The 19,389-nt window shown below is 43.7% G+C and overlaps 1 protein-coding gene across 1 annotated transcript in view; it reads right to left on the minus strand.

The window, feature by feature from the left end:
* Positions 1–19,389, minus strand: part of LOC130105382 (inactive dipeptidyl peptidase 10-like) — a 55,571-nt gene that overhangs the window by 23,708 nt on the left and 12,474 nt on the right. Inside the window, exons 8-16 of the mRNA XM_056271368.1 lie at positions 11,173–11,293; positions 10,913–11,067; positions 9,910–10,007; positions 2,743–2,866; positions 2,335–2,373; positions 2,145–2,252; positions 337–428; positions 213–260; positions 4–125 (exon numbers count right to left, since the gene is read on the minus strand). Of these exons, the coding sequence (XP_056127343.1) occupies positions 4–125; positions 213–260; positions 337–428; positions 2,145–2,252; positions 2,335–2,373; positions 2,743–2,866; positions 9,910–10,007; positions 10,913–11,067; positions 11,173–11,293 (907 nt within the window). The remainder of the gene's footprint in view (positions 1–3; positions 126–212; positions 261–336; positions 429–2,144; positions 2,253–2,334; positions 2,374–2,742; positions 2,867–9,909; positions 10,008–10,912; positions 11,068–11,172; positions 11,294–19,389) is intronic.

Raw genomic sequence — 19,389 nt, forward strand, 5'->3', positions numbered from 1 at the left:
TACCCCTGCAGTTCAGCAGCACAGCTCGTCCTTGTGGACTCAGTGAGGCTTCATAGAATGAACAGTGAGGTTTAAACAAAGAACAGCTCAAGCACTCGCGGTGGAAGGGATCCACCGTGCTCACCCTGGAGGTCAAAGGTCACACTGCTGTAATGTGAGGCATTCAGGATGAATAAAAACAAAGAAGTGTGTGTAGAATCAGTGAGTCTGACCTGTACAGGTGCCTGTGACTGAACCCAGCCTCAGTACTGAGAAAATATCTGGATGAAAACGCACAACGTGTCAGACATTTAATAGGCTCGTGTGTGTGTGTTTGTGTGTGAACAAGTGACTCACACTGTATCCCTCTTTTCATCGTAGGTCAGGATCTCGGTGACCTCCCAGGTGCCTGAGGTCAGGTGACGCATGCTGACCTCTTCATCTTCAGGCTGAAAGCAGAAGAGGTAAAACACACTCATTTAAAGACGTGATTTTTTGGGGAGGCTCTACTCTAGTACAACAGGTTTTCATCCTTCAAAGTTCAAAATCCACCTTATTTTTCCCATATGACTCTCTTCCCAGTCTGTGGGCCTGTCCAAACACCCACACTTGCGGTCTTTGCCACTTGAGAGCACATGCACGCAACTGGAAGTAAATGCGCAATTGAAAATGCCAAGTGCATTTTCCCTGAACGCACACGATCTCCAATGCTGCTCCTAAGCAGTATTCAAGGCTAAACGTTTCCCATCATGCATTATGTTCGGGATTGCATGCATGCATTATGCTCACGTCCCCCGAAATCCTGAGATGTTGAGGAGAACATTCCACTGTAACTAAGCTAAATGAATTACAGGTGAAACTCGAAAAATTAGAATATCCTGCAAAAGTTCATTTATTTCAGTAATTCATCTTAAAATGTGAAACTAATATATTATATAGACTCATTACATGCAAAGTGAGATATTTCAAGCCTTTATTTGTTATAATGGTGATGATTATGGCTTACAGATATGAAAACCTTTTCACAATATTCTAATTTTGAATTTGGGGTTTTCATAAGCTGTAAGCCATAATCATTACAATTATAACAAATAAAGACTTGAAATATCTCACTTTGCATGTAATGAGTCTATATAATATATTAGTTTCACCTTTTAAGTTGAATTACTGAAATAAATGAACTTTTGCAGGATATTCAAATTTTTCGAGTTTCACCTGTAGATATTACTTTGGTAGTAAAACATAAAGTGTTGTATATTTTTATTGGTGCAAAGATGAATAGGCTATGTGTATTTTTACTTTTTTTTTTTACAACATTTGCAACTGCTTTTTATCACTTAATTAAAAGCACCACAATTTTAAAATAGTCTTCTGTTACATGGGTACTACTGAATAGACATTTAGTAGTTTATTTTAAAATACAAAGTGTTGAAAATCTAAATAAAGCTCTGTAAACATTTGCATTTTTGCAACACAAGTGAATTAAACATTCAACACACTTGTGGTCGTCACGCCTGCTTAAACACTTGGACCAAATACAGGAAATACGTCATGTAAGCAGCAGACAAGTGGTCAAGTGCAAAGACCACAAGTGTGGATATTTGGACAGGCCAAATATCCCAAATCTTCCCAAAAGCATCATTGGCCTCCATTGAACACTATTGGTAACGACGGAACTTGTGACCACAGTTGGCTTTGGGAAACGCCCCCCTGTTTAGTTCCTGTCTCTATGAAGCCCCTCCTTCTGAATAGCGCACTGTGCTCTGATTGGTCGACTGGATCACTGTGTTGTGATTGGTCGAGCGCTTTGAGTGTGTTTGGGAAATGTCCCGCCCCTTACCATAACCGCCAGTTTAACACACTACTAACTCACTCAACCAGGCCCCGCCCCTTTATTCTGCGCATGAATTATTTAAATGATGAATATTGTGACGTGTAGTTCCCGGGAGAAACTTAAGACTACAATGGAGGCGTTTCAGGAGTTCAGAAACACTGACACTGATATAGAGAATAACTTTGTTACTTTACAGAGCTTTTTCATGCTCAAACAGCAACATTACACACTAAAGAAATATAAACATGGGAAAAAAGCATAATACGAGCCCTTTAAAGTCAGATCAGGGTGAAATATGTTTTATTTGTGTATGGTTTGTGCACTTTTAAACCTGCTCTGACATCATGGCGAGGTGTCTGAAGGATCCGCGGTCTCCGCTTCTGAGTGGAGATGTCATGAGAAATGTTGCTCCATCTTTAGAGAAAACTGGTTTTTCATTCTGCACAAATCAGATGAGAGCGACAGGTTACTTCAACTAAGGGAAAAAAATATGGCAAAGTCTAAAGTGACGTAATCTTTACCTGTCTGTCAATCCATGTGTCTGATGTCATGACATGCTTCTGCAATGAGAGACCAAAAGCAATGTTTATATGTGTTTGCATCGTACGCAGTATATGTGTGTGTGTGTCAGTGCTGTGTGCCATTCAGAAGTGAATTGAGATGCCTTTTAAATTCCAACTCAGTTCCTTAATTGGAATTGAGGTAGCAACCAGAATGATTAATGCAAGGAAGTAGAATTAATTGAAATTGAAGTCCTTGAATTTCCTTGAAAGGATAGACCAGGATGGAAGAACACTTCATTTCCCAGAATGCATCTGTGTTTAATTTCTTTGAGTTTCAGTTCAGTAAATTCCTCTTCTAGCTCAACTTGTTGAGGCCAATTCAATTCAGATTCTCTCTCATGAATGGCGTGTTTGAGAAACGCTCACCGCCACACATTTCCCCATGTGTGTGTAGCACAGTGTGAGAATGGAGGCGTTCTGGGGACGGTTCAACCAGCGTACAGCAAGACACTCGTCTGTTACCCACTGCACCATGCTGATGTAGAGCTCGCTGCACACACACACACACACACACACACACACACACACACACAACACACACACACACACACACACAAACACACACACACACAGGCACAGGCTGTCAGCTCAAACATTATGAACATCTGAACGTTTAGAAATGGAAAAGTCTTATTAAAGAGGACCTGTTATGCTTTTTTTTCAAAGTCTTGATGTTATTTTTGAGGTTTTCCTGTTTGAATGTTGATTATTTTCCCCATATTCTCCATTGTTGCGGCTCCACTCTTCCCAGTCTGTCAGTAAGGCTCTGTTTAGTTCCTGTCTCTATGAAGCCCCTCCTTCTGAAAAGCACACTGTGCTCTGATTGGTCGGCTGGATCAGTGTGTTGTGATTGGTCAAGTGCTTCTTGGTCAGAAACAGTGACACTGATATTGGAGCTTTTTCATGCTCAAACAGCAACATTACACACTAAAGAAAGACGAACATAAATACAGTTCCCTTTCGAAGGGAACTCAACAATACGTCATCGACGTTATGGGGAACGCCTCAGGCGTGACAGGTGTCTGAAATCACTATCAAATCATGTCAATCACATTGACCGGCGACAGCCCGTGAATCATTAGCGTGAATGATTAACGTGCGACCTGGAAGTATATAAGGGCGCCTTGCAAACATGACAAATCATCTTTTCGTCTTCAGGGACTGTTTTGTCTGTAACTGCTTTGAAAATCAGGTAATTATGAAATGCTTTCAGAAGTGTGCAGACCCGTGCCCAAGATATTTGTAGCCGGGTGACACACGTGAACTGTGCATTTTTTGTCTGGGAAGGAAGACGCGCACAGGCGGTTCTCGAGGGAACTGCCTGTACAAATTGTGATCACGCCTGTCCCTCTTCTCGAGAGAAGAGGGTTCAGCATCTGGATGTCACAGCTGAAGCTCGCCGATCGCCTTGAGAGGGGTGTAATCCTCTCAGACGATGCGGCGGCTGATGAGAAGCTGCATTTGGATGAAGTTTAAAAAAAAAAAAAAAAAGGGAAAACTTAGTCCGGCAGCAAGCGCTCTCCCGGACAAACAGGAGATGGCTGATGAGGGTGGAAATAATAAAATATTTTCCTGTATCTTCTCAGCCACCCTGCCCCGTGTATGCTGAGCTGGTTGGTATTATAGAACGCGCCGCGGGCAGGCTGCAAAACAGCTGCCGTGGCTGCTCGTTGGGGGAGAAATCGCTCGCGATGAGAGCGGTTTTTCCCCGGTCATAGAACCACCAGCTCAGGTGAGCCTTTCATTTCTTCCCGATCTCATACTGAGATCAAGAGGACATGGAAGAACCCATACTCTGCCTGTATCCACCAACATCAGCGGGCTAGTTCGCTGATGTTGAGAGGATAGGAGAGCGTGGGTATGCGTGGATGGGAAGAGGGATCTGAGGGAGGTGATCCGGCACAAACGCACGTTGCGTTGGTCTTGGATCATCTTCCCTGAGGGCGTGATTATATCTTTGCCTTTTCCTCTCTTCCCCGACTCCCCAGGCGCTTCTTACATCAGGCCTGAGGCTGGGCTCATGGTTAGAACAATGTTCTGATGGCCCGCCTCGGCTTGGTTAGTGAGAGTGCCTCTTTCAGGTATGTAAAGGTGGTAGACCCCATGTTCATGAAGAACTGTCTGGTGAGTCTTCACTTTGCACGCCGCAGGTGAGCTGCTGGTCTTTCAAAGAGTATTTTTTGTGATTAAAAAATAATATGTTTCTCTTTACAGACCTCGTTCCCTGTATAGAGTTATGGGACCATGTCAAGGTAATAAGGTAAGAGAACTTTTTTGGATTATCAGGGCCCTGAAGTTCCCCGTTAGGTGGCCAGAATGATAACTATGTTAGCCTTCGGGCTATTAGCCACCTCAGGGTAGAGTAGTTGGTCTCTCTCTGATAGAATGTTTTCTTAGAGTGTTGACTGACGCTAGAGCTTCAGATAGATCTTATGTCCGGCCCATGGGACCGTTTGACTTTTCTGAGTATTTCGCCCCTTGAGCTCTGTTGAGTTTTCATTAGGTTGAGCGTTCTGCAGCCCTTTGTATGGAATAATACAGACTATATTCTTTAGTAGGCTGTGGCTCCTCTGAGCCCTCAGATAGATCTATGCTTACAGGTTGGCCCTCATCAGGGCCGCCTCTGTAGCTGGCCTAGGCTGTGCCAGGGATATTAGAGGCGTTCTGCTAAAATTAACATTTCTTCCTCTGACCCTTCACTTTGTGAATGTAGGTTTTGGCATCCCTGTATAATCAGCCTCCTCCCATGGGAGTCGTTAGGCCAAGGCCCACCCCCTTCTCTGCATTCTGGGGTGACTAGAGTAATGCAGCGTGGTGCAGAGGATGGTTTATAAGGACATGGTAGGCCTCAGTTAGGCCTCCGTGGTATATAAGTCCTTTTGAGCAGGGTTAGGCCGTCTTTCGCTTCACGAAGAAGACTGAGTCTCCTGCCCGACCCTGCCGTGCAGAACTGGCCTACGGATTTAGGCCGCCAGTGTAGGCTTCACTAATACCTTGCTGAGCTACTGCTCAGGCTGTGGGTTGTAGGTGGTTGGCTTTCATTCAAGCCCCACTCCCCTAGGTTGGGCACAGATGTTTTTCTGTTACCCCTAGAGCCGCTGGCAGGCCCGCACCCTGGTAAACTCAGGGTGAGGTGTGAGTATTCCCCTGTGATTCAGGGTAGGTCTGAGCACTTCACTCCCAGTTCTGTTTTTATCCTACCACGCACTACTATGGCTCGGGTCGAGTATGAAGTAAGCCTTCACTTCTTCTTTGGTCGAAGTTCGCACCCCTGAAGCCAGAGCATTGCCCTGTGCTGACGCCCATGCATAGATGGTAGGCCCCTGACTAACTGGGGCCTCCACTGAGGCAGAGTGGCGTATGTTGTACTCCCCTTGTTCTAAGGGTATTAGCTCTCTATGCTGAGGACACTGCCATGGGCAATGTGATTAGGCACCAGGATGCTGTAGGCGCTGTGTAAACAGCTTATCTGCCAACGAAGGCTGCGCCATCAGGTAGTAGGCCTCAGCAGGCCTCCTTGTATGGGCAGCCCCCAATAGGGCGCTGTAGGCCACTTCTCGAGAGAAATGGTTGGCTTTGGTGGTTCGGGCAGTTGACTCACCGGTGGGTAGTAGGCCTTAAACAGGCTTCCTCTGAGGTGAGTCCCAACATTGTGGGACATACTTTATAGCTGCTACAGGTAGCTAGCCGTACTAGGCCTCCTGTGGGTGGGCCCAATAGTTCCTTGGTGTGGTATGGTTCCCAACAGTGTTCCTTTGTAGCAGAATTGACTTGCTGTCAGCTAGTAGGCCCAACCAGGCCTCCCTGATAGGCGAGTCCCCAGCTGGCTGGCCTTAGCAGGCCACCTTGGAACTGTCACCAGGACTCAGCTACCAGTTGCTATCAGGTGGTAGGCCCCTCAGGCCTCCCTGAAGGTGAATTCCCACTTAAGATGGTTATCAGGTAGTAGGCCTCACCAGGCCTCCCTGAAGAGACAAGCCCAAGGACGGGCAACTGGACAGCTAGCCTGGCTTACTATCGGGTAGCAGTAAAAAGCTCCCAGATATTATGGCTGTCAGGTAGTAGGCCTCACTGGGCCTCCCTGAAAACGAGTTCCCACATGCTGTGATTATCAGGTAGCAGGCCTCACCAGGCCTCCCTGAGGGTGAGTTCCCCACGTACTATCGCTATCAGGTAGTAGGCCTCTCTAGGCCTCCCTGTAGGTGACCACATACTGTTGCTATCAGGTAGTAGGCCTTACCAGGCCTCCCTGAAGGTGAGTTCCCACAGACTGTAGCAATCAGGTAGTAGGCCTCACCAGGCCTCCCTGAAGGTGAGCTCCCCACATACTGTGGTTGTAAGGTAGCAGGCCTCACCAGGCCTCCCTGAAGGTGAGCTCCCCACATACTGTGGTTGTAAGGTAGCAGGCCTCACCAGGCCTCCCTGAAGGTGAGCTCCCCACATACTGTGGTTGTAGGGTAGCAGGCCTCACCGGGCCTCCCTGAAGGTGAGTTCCCACATACTGTGGTTATCAGGTAGTAGGCCTCTCTAGGCCTCCCTGTGGGTGACCACATACTGTTGCTATCAGGTAGTAGGCCTTACCAGGCCTCCCTGAAGGTGAGTTCCCACAGACTGTAGCAATCAGGTAGTAGGCCTCACCAGGCCTCCCTGAAGGTGAGCTCCCCACATATTGTGGTTGTAAGGTAGCAGGCCTCACCAGGCCTCCCTGAAGGTGAGCTCCCCACATACTGTGGTTGTAAGGTAGCAGGCCTCACCAGGCCTCCCTGAAGGTGAGCTCCCCACATACTGTGGTTATCAGGTAGTAGGCCTCTCCGGGCCTCCCTGTAATGTTTCTCTAATGGTGCTGGGTTTATGAAGCTAGTGGCCTCTTGCTATCAGTTTCAGCTAGCCTTAATAGGCAGCTGCTGAGGGCGAGCTTGCGCCCTGGCTCGCTAAAGTGTTTATTCTCTGCTATTTGTTCCCTCCTGGAACCTTTCCTGCCTACAGCCTGGTTTGCCTACCAGGCAGACCTTGTGCTCCCCTCACTGAGGGTCTCTATGAGCATGCGGCTTCCTGAGTCTGGTCAGACGGTCGTAGGCCTCTCGTGAGGCCTCCCGGTTAGATCAGCCATTAGGCCTTCACAGGCCTCCTCAGTGTTTGCAAACACTGGGTTGATCCATGGATCGAGTAGAGAAACTCCCCTCGCTAGCAAGGGTCATAAAGCACTATGCTGAGTCATACTCTCCGGGATATCCCGTCTCTGAGATCCGGGCCGAGTGGTTCACTGCCAGCGTCGCAGTCCCTCGGGTTGGATGCCTTACTTAAGGCTTTTTTCCAGAGGCTCTGTCTTCGGACAGACAGGAAGTGGCCAGACTAAGTGTCTATGTATCTGACGCCAGGTCAGGCCGTCCTGGTGGCATATCGGGGTGAGTACGTTCCCCTGAATAGTGACTGGCTGGGGTTCCTTCGGATTCCCTAGCCACGTTCCCTAGAAGGGGCCCCTTCTAATTTAAGTTGTGGTCCTAGGCCTTTGAGCAGGCCCAGGTAGGCTTTCATTTAACTATGTTTATGGAGGTTTTCCTGTTAGGCTTATAGCTTGGGCTATGACCGTAGGGAATGCTGTCACTGACAGCCCAGTGTGACCTGAGGGTGAGTGGTTCTAGCATTTCATTTGAATTTGTTCGGACAGTTGTCACTGCCTGAGGGCATGCACTCCCCTCAGCATGGCGGCGTGGGTATATCGTTCCCCATAACGTCGATGACGTATTGTTGAGTTCCCTTCGAAAGGGAACGTCTCAGGTTACAAATGTAACCTTTGTTCCCTGAGAACAGGGAACGAGGCAATACGTCTCCCTGCCATGCCTCGGGGCTTGCCTGCCGTACAGTCCCTTCAGACGATAAGGTGATTTGTCATGTTTGCAAGGCGCCCTTATATACTTCCAGGTCGCACGTTAATCATTCACGCTAATGATTCACGGGCTGTCGCCGGTCAATGTGATTGACGTGATTTGATAGTGATTTCAGACACCTGTCACGCCTGAGGCGTTCCCCATAACGTCGATGACGTATTGTCTCGTTCCCTGTTCTCAGGGAACAAAGGTTACATTTGTAACCTGAGACGTTTTTACTGATGGGTGTTTTCGAAACGCGCTTCGTGAAGCTTTGAAACCTTTGCGAATCATTCGTTTTGAAACAGTGATTCGGAGCGTGCATCAAACTTTACAAAGATTTTAGTAAACGAGGCTTTGTTACATCATAACCGTTTTGAAATTATAATGGTTCCCATGAGCCAGTGTCTTATATATGGTTTTTAAAAGTTTTATAAATTTGTAGACCAATTTAATGACACATTTGTATAACAAAAGGGAAGAGTTTTAGTTCACGATCTCATATCGTCCTGATTAACCAACTTCTCAATAAAACAAACAAAACAAGCCCTACAAATTATTAAAATAACAAATATTATACTGACACTTCATATTTAAAGGTATTAATTGATTTGTTATTTGCATTTAATAGATTACACTTGCAGGAGTTGTGTAGTGTGTGTGTGTGTGTGTGTGTGTGTGTGTGTGTGGGGTACCTTCTCTGTAAGCTGTCGGGAGGCAGGAGTTGTGTAGTGTGTGTGTGTGTGTGTGTGTGTGTGTGTGTGTGTGTGGGGTAACTTCTCTGTAAGCTGTCGGGAGGCAGGAGTTGTGTAGTGTGTGTGTGTGTGTGTGTGGGGGGTACCTTCTCTGTAAGCTGTCGGGAGGCAGGAGTTGTGTGTGTGTGTGTGTGTGTGTGTGTGTGGTACCTTCTTTGTAAGCTGTCGGGAGGCAGGAGTTGTGTAGTGTGTGTGTGTGTGTGTGTGTGTGTGTGTGTGTGTGTGTGGTACCTTCTCTGTAAGCTGTCGGGGTGCAGGAGTTGTGTAGTGTGTGTGTGTGTGTGTGTGTGTGTGTGTGTGTGTGTGGTACCTTCTCTGTAAGCTGTCGGGAGGCAGGAGTTGTGTAGTGTGTGTGTGTGTGTGTGTGTGTGTGTGGGGTACCTTCTCTGTAAGCTGTCGGGAGGCAGGAGTTGTGTAGTGTGTGTGTGTGTGTGTGTGTGTGTGTGTGTGGGGTAACTTCTCTGTAAGCTGTCGGGAGGCAGGAGTTGTGTAGTGTGTGTGTGTGTGTGTGTGGGGGGTACCTTCTCTGTAAGCTGTCGGGAGGCAGGAGTTGTGTGTGTGTGTGTGTGTGTGTGTGTGTGTGTGTGTTACCTTCTCTGTAAGCTGTCGGGAGGCAGGAGTTGTGTAGTGTGTGTGTGTGTGTGTGTGTGTGTGTGGGGGGTACCTTCTCTGTAAGCTGTCGGGAGGCAGGAGTTGTGTAGTGTGTGTGTGTGTGTGTGTGTGTGTGTGTGTGTGTGTGTGTGTGTGTGTGTGTGTGTGTGGGGTACCTTCTCTGTAAGCTGTCGGGAGGCAGGAGTTGTGTAGTGTGTGTGTGTGTGTGTGTGTGTGTGTGTGTGTGTGGGGTACCTTCTCTGTAAGCTGTCGGGAGGCAGGAGTTGTGTAGTGTGTGTGTGTGTGTGTGTGTGTGGTACCTTCTCTGTAAGCTGTCGGGAGGCAGGAGTTGTGTAGTGTGTGTGGATCCGTTCACACTGACCACATTCAGTGTCACTTCAGGATTGGCCTGTCCAGCCTGTCGCACACAGTGAAATGAAGTGAAATCCAGAGTTCTGTTGTCTTTCTAATTTCTTTCTTTCTTCAGTCGAAAAGGAATTAAGGTTTTGAGGAAAACACTCCAGGATGTTTCTCCATATAGTGACTTCAATGGGGTCCAACGGGTCGAAGGTCCAAATGTGAGTTTCAGTGCAGCTTCAAAGTCTCGACACGATCCAGCCGAGGAATAAGAGTCTCATCTAGACAAACCAGCGGACATTTTGAAAAACAAAACAAAAAAACATTTATATTCTTTTTAACCTCAAATGCTCATCTTGCACTAGCTGTGATGCGCCACACATTACGTAATCACGATGAAAGGTCACGCGTGACGTAGGCGGAAGAACCGAGCCAGTGTTTACAAAGCCAACATGCAAAGACTAAGTCAAACACCATTTACAAATAACTTAAATAAATAAAAGGTAAAACAACGATGTCGGACGAGTTTTTCACCCTATCCTACATTTTTAAACAGAAACACGCGTGACCTTTCAACCTGATTACATAATGTGTGGCGCATCACAGCTAGTGCAAGATGAGCATTTGCAGTTAAAAAGAATATAAATGTTTATTTATTTTTTCAAAATGGCCGCTGGTTTGTCTAGATGAGACTCTTATTCCTCGGCTGGATCGTGTCGAGACTTTGAAGCTGCACTGAATCTCGACCTTCAGTTGGACCCCATTGAAGTCACTATATAGAAAAATCCTGGAATGTTTTCCTCAAAACCATAATTTATTTTCGACTGAAGAAAGAAAGACATGAATATCTTGGATAACCTGAGAGTAAATTATCAGGACATTTTAACTCTGAAGTGAACTACTCCTTTAACCTTTTGTAAGATACGTATTCAATAGCAGGTTGAGGCAGACGGATGTGCGGCTAACCTTCGGGTATGGATACTGATGTCCACGAGGATAAAGCATCCCTGTGAAACGCGGAAGCTGCTCGTTGGGTACAAGAGTGTCGTTGATGGTGAGAAATGCCAGACTGGATCCTGATGGAGACCACCAGTGAGCGACTGAAGAACGCAAGACCTCCTCTAACAGCCAATCAGAGACACAGATTCAAACAGGTCAGATTCATTCAAATAATATGCAGTGGCTTGGCTTGTGTTGTTCATAACAGTGTGATGATGGTGTGTTACCCTCATAAAGCCAGTCAGTTATTCCATTAAATATGAGGCCATCTTGCCCCGATGACGTCAGTCTTAGAGAACTGCTCTTCACTTCTGGCTGATAGTAGATATTATTCTCAAATATGTATACCTGAGACAGAGAGAGAAAGAAAGAAGGCTTGAGTCCACGGCTGTCAGTCACTAAAGAGGACTTATTACGCCCTTTTTCAAAGTCTATGGCAAGCCGTTTTAGCTTAAATTGTACCCAGCCTTACTCATCGTAATTTCATTTTTACTAGTAAGAATTCAATTAGAGAGCTTTACAATTCAATTCGTACTAGTAGCAATTACAATTAGAGAGTTCTACAAATGAATTTTTACTAGTCATATCATATGTCTCCTTTGACTTCCATTCATTTTTTATTACAGAGCTCTCTAATTCAATTCTTACTAGTGACAACTCAATTGCAGAGCTCTTTAATTCAATTCGAGAGCTCTCTATTTCAGTTGTTACTAGTAAGAATGCAATTGCAGAGCTCTTTAATTCAATTACAGAGCTCTGCAATTATACATCTTTAATTCGTTTTGTTTACTAGTAAAAATTGAATTAAAGAGCTCTCTAATTGAATTCTTACTAGTAAAAATGTAATTACGACGAGTAAGGCTGGGTACAATTTAAGCTACAACAGCTTGCCATTAAAGTCTAGTTCTCTACTAGAACAGGTTTTCATGCTTGAATGTTGATTATTTTCCTCATATTCTCCATTGTTGCGGCTCCTCTCTTCCCAGTCTGTCAGTATGTAACGCTCTGTTTAGTTCCTGTCTCTATGAAGCCCCTCCTTCTGAAAAGCGCACTGTGCTCTGATTGGTCGACTGAATCAGTGTGTTGTGATTGGTCGAGCGATTCGAGTGTGTTTGGGAAATGTCCCGCCCCTTCCCATAACCACCAGTTTAACACACTACTAACTCACTCAACCAGGCCCCGCCCCTTTATTCTGCATATTTATTATTTAAATGAGGAATATTGTGACGTGTTCGTTCCCGGAAGAAACTCAAGACTACAATGGAGGCGTTTCAGGGAGTTCTAAAATTAAACATTCATTTAGTTTTCTTAATGTGTTGAAATTGTTATTCCAGATTATTTTCAATGTAAAAGTCATCATCTTGACTATAGGCTGCAAGATATAAATGTTAACTGTAAACTTTGGTTTATAAGTGGTTTTGTTTGGTCTAACTTTTATTATAACTAATATTATACCCGTTTAGATGAATGTTTAAGGGTTTATGAAACCCAAATCACACATATAGGGCTAGTAATTTTCAACGCGTTGTGTGTCAAGCCTTTTCCACGTGTTTGTCCAGCAGATCAGTGTGTTATGAATCATTTTACATAGCATTTGGCTCCATCGATTTTAAAGATGCCGAATTTTTCCCCCCATTACTCCCGGTTCCCAGCTCCCAGAATCGACAGGTTGAGTCCCAGATTTAGTTTTCATTTCTTATAATTATAAATATTGTCACTGACTTCAATGGCTGATGTAGCCTAAATACATATTCCATCTTTACCGTTGCTTCTTACAAGACTGCAGCTACTTTTGACATGATATTTTCAATTTTTCATATCTCTCCTGCACATATAAAATTTTCATGTGTGCTCGGTGCACTGCACTATATATATATATATATGGCCAATTAAGGCTCTTTCAGTTTGATCTGTTTCACATCAGCTTATAAATTCGCAATGCTGGTTAGTGCTTGTTTTGTGCTGGGCGAGTCAGTGGACCAACATAGCTAACATAACCAGCATGGTGTTTCTGATGAAGTCGCTTCACCATAGATGATACGCCTGGTAGACAACCAGCACTTTTCAACAGGGTTGTAGTGTAACACAGACACACAAAAACTTGTGAATAATGGTTTTCCTGGTGTTTATATTCCAGTTTCGTAATCCACACCACTAGGATAAATGAGCCGTTGATAGTGCTGTGGTGTGATGTTGTGTGTCTGTGTGTTTTACTCACCAGTTGTTGTGTGTCTGTGTGTTTTACTCACCAGTTGTTGTGTGTCTGTGTGTTTTACTCACCAGTTGTTGTGTGTCTGTGTGTTTTACTCACTAGTTGTTGTGTGTCTGTGTGTTTTACTCACCAGTTGTTGTGTGTTTGTGTGTTTTACTCACCAGTTGTTGTGTGTCTGTGTGTTTTACTCACCAGTTGTTGTGTGTCTGTGTGTTTTACTCACTAGTTGTTGTGTGTCTGTGTGTTTTACTCACCAGTTGTTGTGTGTCTGTGTGTTTTACTCACCAGTTGTTGTGTGTCTGTGTGTTTTACTCACCAGTTGTTGTGTGTCTGTGTGTTTTACTCACTAGTAGTAATGTGTCTGTGTTTTACTCACCAGTAGTTGTGTGTCTGTGTGTTTTACTCACCAGTTGTTGTGTGTCTGTGTGTTTTACTCACTAGTAGTTGTGTGTTTGTGTGTTTTACTCACCAGTTGTTGTGTGTCTATGTGTTTTACTCACTAGTTGTGTGTGTCTGTGTGTTTTACTCACTAGTTGTTGTGTGTCTGTGTGTTTTACTCACCCGTTGTTGTGTGTCTGTGTGTTTTACTCACTAGTTGTTGTGTGTCTGTGTGTTTTACTCACTAGTGGTTGTGTGTCTGTGTGTTTTACTCACCAGTTGTTGTGTGTCTGTGTGTTTTATTTACCCGTTGTTGTGTGTCTGTGTGTTTTACTCACCAGTTGTTGTGTGTCTGTGTGTTTTACTCACTAGTTGTTGTGTGTCTGTGTGTTTTACTCACCAGTTGTTGTGTGTTTGTGTGTTTTACTCACCAGTTGTTGTGTGTCTGTGTGTTTTACTCACCAGTTGTTGTGTGTCTGTGTGTTTTACTCACTAGTTGTTGTGTGTCTGTGTGTTTTACTCACCAGTTGTTGTGTGTCTGTGTGTTTTACTCACCAGTTGTTGTGTGTCTGTGTGTTTTACTCACCAGTTGTTGTGTGTCTGTGTGTTTTACTCACTAGTAGTAATGTGTCTGTGTGTTTTACTCACCAGTTGTTGTGTGTCTGTGTGTTTTACTCACCAGTAGTTGTGTGTCTGTGTTTTACTCACCAGTTGTTGTGTGTCTGTGTGCTTTACTCACTAGTAGTTGTGTGTTTGTGTGTTTTACTCACCAGTTGTTGTGTGTCTGTGTGTTTTACTCACCAGTTGTTGTGTGTCTGTGTGTTTTACTCACCAGTTGTTGTGTGTCTGTGTGTTTTACTCACTAGTAGTTGTGTGTCTGTGTGTTTTACTCACTAGTAGTTGTGTGTCTGTGTATTTTACTCACCAGTTGTTGTGTGTCTGTGTGTTTTACTCACCAGTTGTTGTGTGTCTGTGTGTTTTACTCACCAGTTGTTGTGTGTCTGTGTGTTTTACTCACTAGAAGTAATGTGTCTGTGTGTTTTACTCACCAGTTGTTGTGTGTCTGTGTGTTTTACTCACCAGTTGTTGTGTGTCTGTGTGTTTTACTCACCAGTTGTTGTGTGTCTGTGTGTTTTACTCACTAGTTGTGTGTGTCTGTATGTTTTACTCACTAGTTGTGTGTGTCTGTGTGTTTTACTCACTAGTTGTGTGTGTCTGTGTGTTTTACTCACCAGTTGTTGTGTGTCTGTGTGTTTTACTCACCAGTAGTTGTGTGTCTGTGTGTTTTACTCACCAGTTGTTGTGTGTCTGTGTGTTTTACTCACTAGTAGTTGTGTGTTTGTGTGTTTTACTCACCAGTTGTTGTGTCTCTGTGTGTTTTACTCACCAGTTGTTGTGTGTCTGTGTGTTTTACTCACCAGTTGTTGTGTGTCTGTGTGTTTTACTCACTAGTAGTTGTGTGTCTGTGTGTTTTACTCACCAGTTGTTGTGTGTCTGTGTGTTTTACTCACTAGTAGTTGTGTGTCTGTGTGTTTTACTCACCAGTTGTTGTGTGTCTGTGTGTTTTACTCACTAGTAGTAATGTGTCTGTGTGTTTTACTCACCAGTTGTTGTGTGTCTGTGTGTTTTACTCTAGTTGTTGTGTGTCTGTGTGTTTTACTCTAGTTGTGTGTCTGTGTGTTTTACTCACCAGTTGTTGTGTGTCTGTGTGTTTTACTCACTAGTAGTAATGTGTCTGTGTGTTTTACTCACCAGTTGTTGTGTGTCTGTGTGTTTTACTCTAGTTGTTGTGTGTCTGTGTGTTTTACTCTAGTTGTGTGTCTGTGTGTTTTACTCACCAGTTGTTGTGTGTCTGTGTGTTTTACTCACTAGTTGTGTGTGTCTGTATGTTTTACTCACTAGTTGTGTGTGTCTGTGTGTTTTACTCACTAGTTGTGTGTGTCTGTGTGTTTTACTCACCAGTTGTTGTGTGTCTGTGTGTTTTACTCACTAGTTGTTGTGTGTTTGTGTGTTTTACTCACTAGTTGTTGTGTGTCTGTGTGTTTTACTCACCAGTTGTTGTGTGTTTGTGTGTTTTACTCTAGTTGTTGTGTGTCTGTGTGTTTTACTCTAGTTGTGTGTCTGTGTGTTTTACTCACCAGTTGTTGTGTGTCTGTGTGTTTTACTCACTAGTTGTGTGTGTCTGTATGTTTTACTCACTAGTTGTGTGTGTCTGTGTGTTTTACTCACTAGTTGTGTGTGTCTGTGTGTTTTACTCACCAGTTGTTGTGTGTCTGTGTGTTTTACTCACTAGTTGTTGTGTGTTTGTGTGTTTTACTCACTAGTTGTTGTGTGTCTGTGTGTTTTACTCACCAGTTGTTGTGTGTCTGTGTGTTTTACTCACCAGTTGTTGTGTGTCTGTGTGTTTTACTCACTAGTTGTTGTGTGTTTGTGTGTTTTACTCACTAGTTGTTGTGTGTCTGTGTGTTTTACTCACCAGTTGTTGTGTGTTTGTGTGTTTTACTCACTAGTTGTTGTGTGTCTGTGTGTTTTACTCACCAGTTGTTGTGTGTCTGTGTGTTTTACTCACCAGTTGTTGTGTGTCTGTGTGTTTTACTCACTAGTAGTAATGTGTCTGTGTGTTTTACTCACCAGTTGTTGTGTGTCTGTGTGTTTTACTCACCAGTTGTTGTGTGTCTGTGTGTTTTACTCACCAGTTGTTGTGTGTCTGTGTGTTTTACTCACTAGTTGTGTGTGTCTGTATGTTTTACTCACTAGTTGTGTGTGTCTGTGTGTTTTACTCACTAGTTGTGTGTGTCTGTGTGTTTTACTCACCAGTTGTTGTGTGTCTGTGTGTTTTACTCACCAGTAGTTGTGTGTCTGTGTGTTTTACTCACCAGTTGTTGTGTGTCTGTGTGTTTTACTCACTAGTAGTTGTGTGTTTGTGTGTTTTACTCACCAGTTGTTGTGTCTCTGTGTGTTTTACTCACCAGTTGTTGTGTGTCTGTGTGTTTTACTCACCAGTTGTTGTGTGTCTGTGTGTTTTACTCACTAGTAGTTGTGTGTCTGTGTGTTTTACTCACCAGTTGTTGTGTGTCTGTGTGTTTTACTCACTAGTAGTTGTGTGTCTGTGTGTTTTACTCACCAGTTGTTGTGTGTCTGTGTGTTTTACTCACTAGTAGTTGTGTGTCTGTGTGTTTTACTCTAGTTGTTGTGTGTCTGTGTGTTTTACTCACCAGTTGTTGTGTGTCTGTGTGTTTTACTCACCAGTTGTTGTGTGTCTGTGTGTTTTACTCACTAGTTGTTGTGTGTCTGTGTGTTTTACTCACCAGTTGTTGTGTGTCTGTGTGTTTTACTCACCAGTTGTTGTGTGTCTGTGTGTTTTACTCACCAGTTGTTGTGTGTCTGTGTGTTTTACTCACTAGTAGTAATGTGTCTGTGTGTTTTACTCACCAGTAGTTGTGTGTCTGTGTTTTACTCACCAGTTGTTGTGTGTCTGTGTGCTTTACTCACTAGTAGTTGTGTGTTTGTGTGTTTTACTCACCAGTTGTTGTGTGTCTGTGTGTTTTACTCACCAGTTGTTGTGTGTCTGTGTGTTTTACTCACCAGTTGTTGTGTGTCTGTGTGTTTTACTCACTAGTAGTTGTGTGTCTGTGTGTTTTACTCACTAGTAGTTGTGTGTCTGTGTATTTTACTCACCAGTTGTTGTGTGTCTGTGTGTTTTACTCACCAGTTGTTGTGTGTCTGTGTGTTTTACTCACCAGTTGTTGTGTGTCTGTGTGTTTTACTCACTAGTAGTAATGTGTCTGTGTGTTTTACTCACCAGTTGTTGTGTGTCTGTGTGTTTTACTCACCAGTTGTTGTGTGTCTGTGTGTTTTACTCACCAGTTGTTGTGTGTCTGTGTGTTTTACTCACCAGTTGTTGTGTGTCTGTGTGTTTTACTCACTAGTTGTGTGTGTCTGTATGTTTTACTCACTAGTTGTGTGTGTCTGTGTGTTTTACTCACTAGTTGTGTGTGTCTGTGTGTTTTACTCACCAGTTGTTGTGTGTCTGTGTGTTTTACTCACCAGTAGTTGTGTGTCTGTGTGTTTTACTCTAGTTGTGTGTCTGTGTGTTTTACTCACCAGTTGTTGTGTGTCTGTGTGTTTTACTCACCAGTTGTTGTGTGTCTGTGTGTTTTACTCACTAGTAGTTGTGTGTTTGTGTGTTTTACTCACCAGTTGTTGTGTGTCTGTGTGTTTTACTCACCAGTTGTTGTGTGTCTGTGTGTTTTACTCACTAGTAGTTGTGTGTCTGTGTGTTTTACTCACTAGTAGTTGTGTGTCTGTGTGTTTTACTCACCAGTTGTTGTGTGTCTGTGTGTTTTACTCACTAGTAGTAATGTGTCTGTGTGTTTTACTCACCAGTTGTTGTGTGTCTGTGTGTTTTACTCTAGTTGTTGTGTGTCTGTGTGTTTTACTCTAGTTGTGTGTCTGTGTGTTTTACTCACCAGTTGTTGTGTGTCTGTGTGTTTTACTCACTAGTAGTAATGTGTCTGTGTGTTTTACTCACCAGTTGTTGTGTGTCTGTGTGTTTTACTCTAGTTGTTGTGTGTCTGTGTGTTTTACTCTAGTTGTGTGTCTGTGTGTTTTACTCACCAGTTGTTGTGTGTTTGTGTGTTTTACTCACCAGTTGTTGTGTGTCTGTGTGTTTTACTCACCAGTTGTTGTGTGTGTGTGTGTGTGTGTGTTTTACTCACCAGTTGTTGTGTGTCTGTGTGTTTTACTCACCAGTTGTTGTGTGTGTGTGTGTGTGTGTTTTACTCACCAGTTGTTGTGTGTCTGTGTGTTTTACTCACCAGTTGTTGTGTGTCTGTGTGTTTTACTCACTAGTAGTAATGTGTCTGTGTGTTTTACTCACCAGTTGTTGTGTGTCTGTGTGTTTTACTCACCAGTTGTTGTGTGTCTGTGTGTTTTACTCACCAGTTGTTGTGTGTCTGTGTGTTTTACTCACTAGTTGTTGTGTGTTTGTGTGTTTTACTCACTAGTTGTTGTGTGTCTGTGTGTTTTACTCACCAGTTGTTGTGTGTTTGTGTGTTTTACTCACTAGTTGTTGTGTGTCTGTGTGTTTTACTCACCAGTTGTTGTGTGTCTGTGTGTTTTACTCACCAGTTGTTGTGTGTCTGTGTGTTTTACTCACCAGTTGTTGTGTGTCTGTGTGTTTTACTCACTAGTTGTTGTGTGTTTGTGTGTTTTACTCACTAGTTGTTGTGTGTCTGTGTGTTTTACTCACCAGTTGTTGTGTGTTTGTGTGTTTTACTCACTAGTTGTTGTGTGTCTGTGTGTTTTACTCACCAGTTGTTGTGTGTCTGTGTGTTTTACTCACCAGTTGTTGTGTGTCTGTGTGTTTTACTCACCAGTTGTTGTGTGTCTGTGTGTTTTACTCACTAGTTGTTGTGTGTTTGTGTGTTTTACTCACTAGTTGTTGTGTGTCTGTGTGTTTTACTCACCAGTTGTTGTGTGTTTGTGTGTTTTACTCACTAGTTGTTGTGTGTCTGTGTGTTTTACTCACCAGTTGTTGTGTGTCTGTGTGTTTTACTCACCAGTTGTTGTGTGTCTGTGTGTTTTACTCACTAGTTGTTGTGTGTTTGTGTGTTTTACTCACTAGTTGTTGTGTGTCTGTGTGTTTTACTCACCAGTTGTTGTGTGTTTGTGTGTTTTACTCACTAGTTGTTGTGTGTCTGTGTGTTTTACTCACCAGTTGTTGTGTGTCTGTGTGTTTTACTCACCAGTTGTTGTGTGTCTGTGTGTTTTACTCACTAGTTGTTGTGTGTTTGTGTGTTTTACTCACTAGTTGTTGTGTGTCTGTGTGTTTTACTCACCAGTTGTTGTGTGT

This window comes from Rhinichthys klamathensis, unplaced genomic scaffold (genome assembly GCF_029890125.1).
Source record: "Rhinichthys klamathensis goyatoka isolate OS25496 unplaced genomic scaffold, OSU_Roscu_1.1 h1tg000318l_1, whole genome shotgun sequence".
Taxonomy (NCBI): Eukaryota; Metazoa; Chordata; class Actinopteri; order Cypriniformes; family Leuciscidae; genus Rhinichthys; species Rhinichthys klamathensis.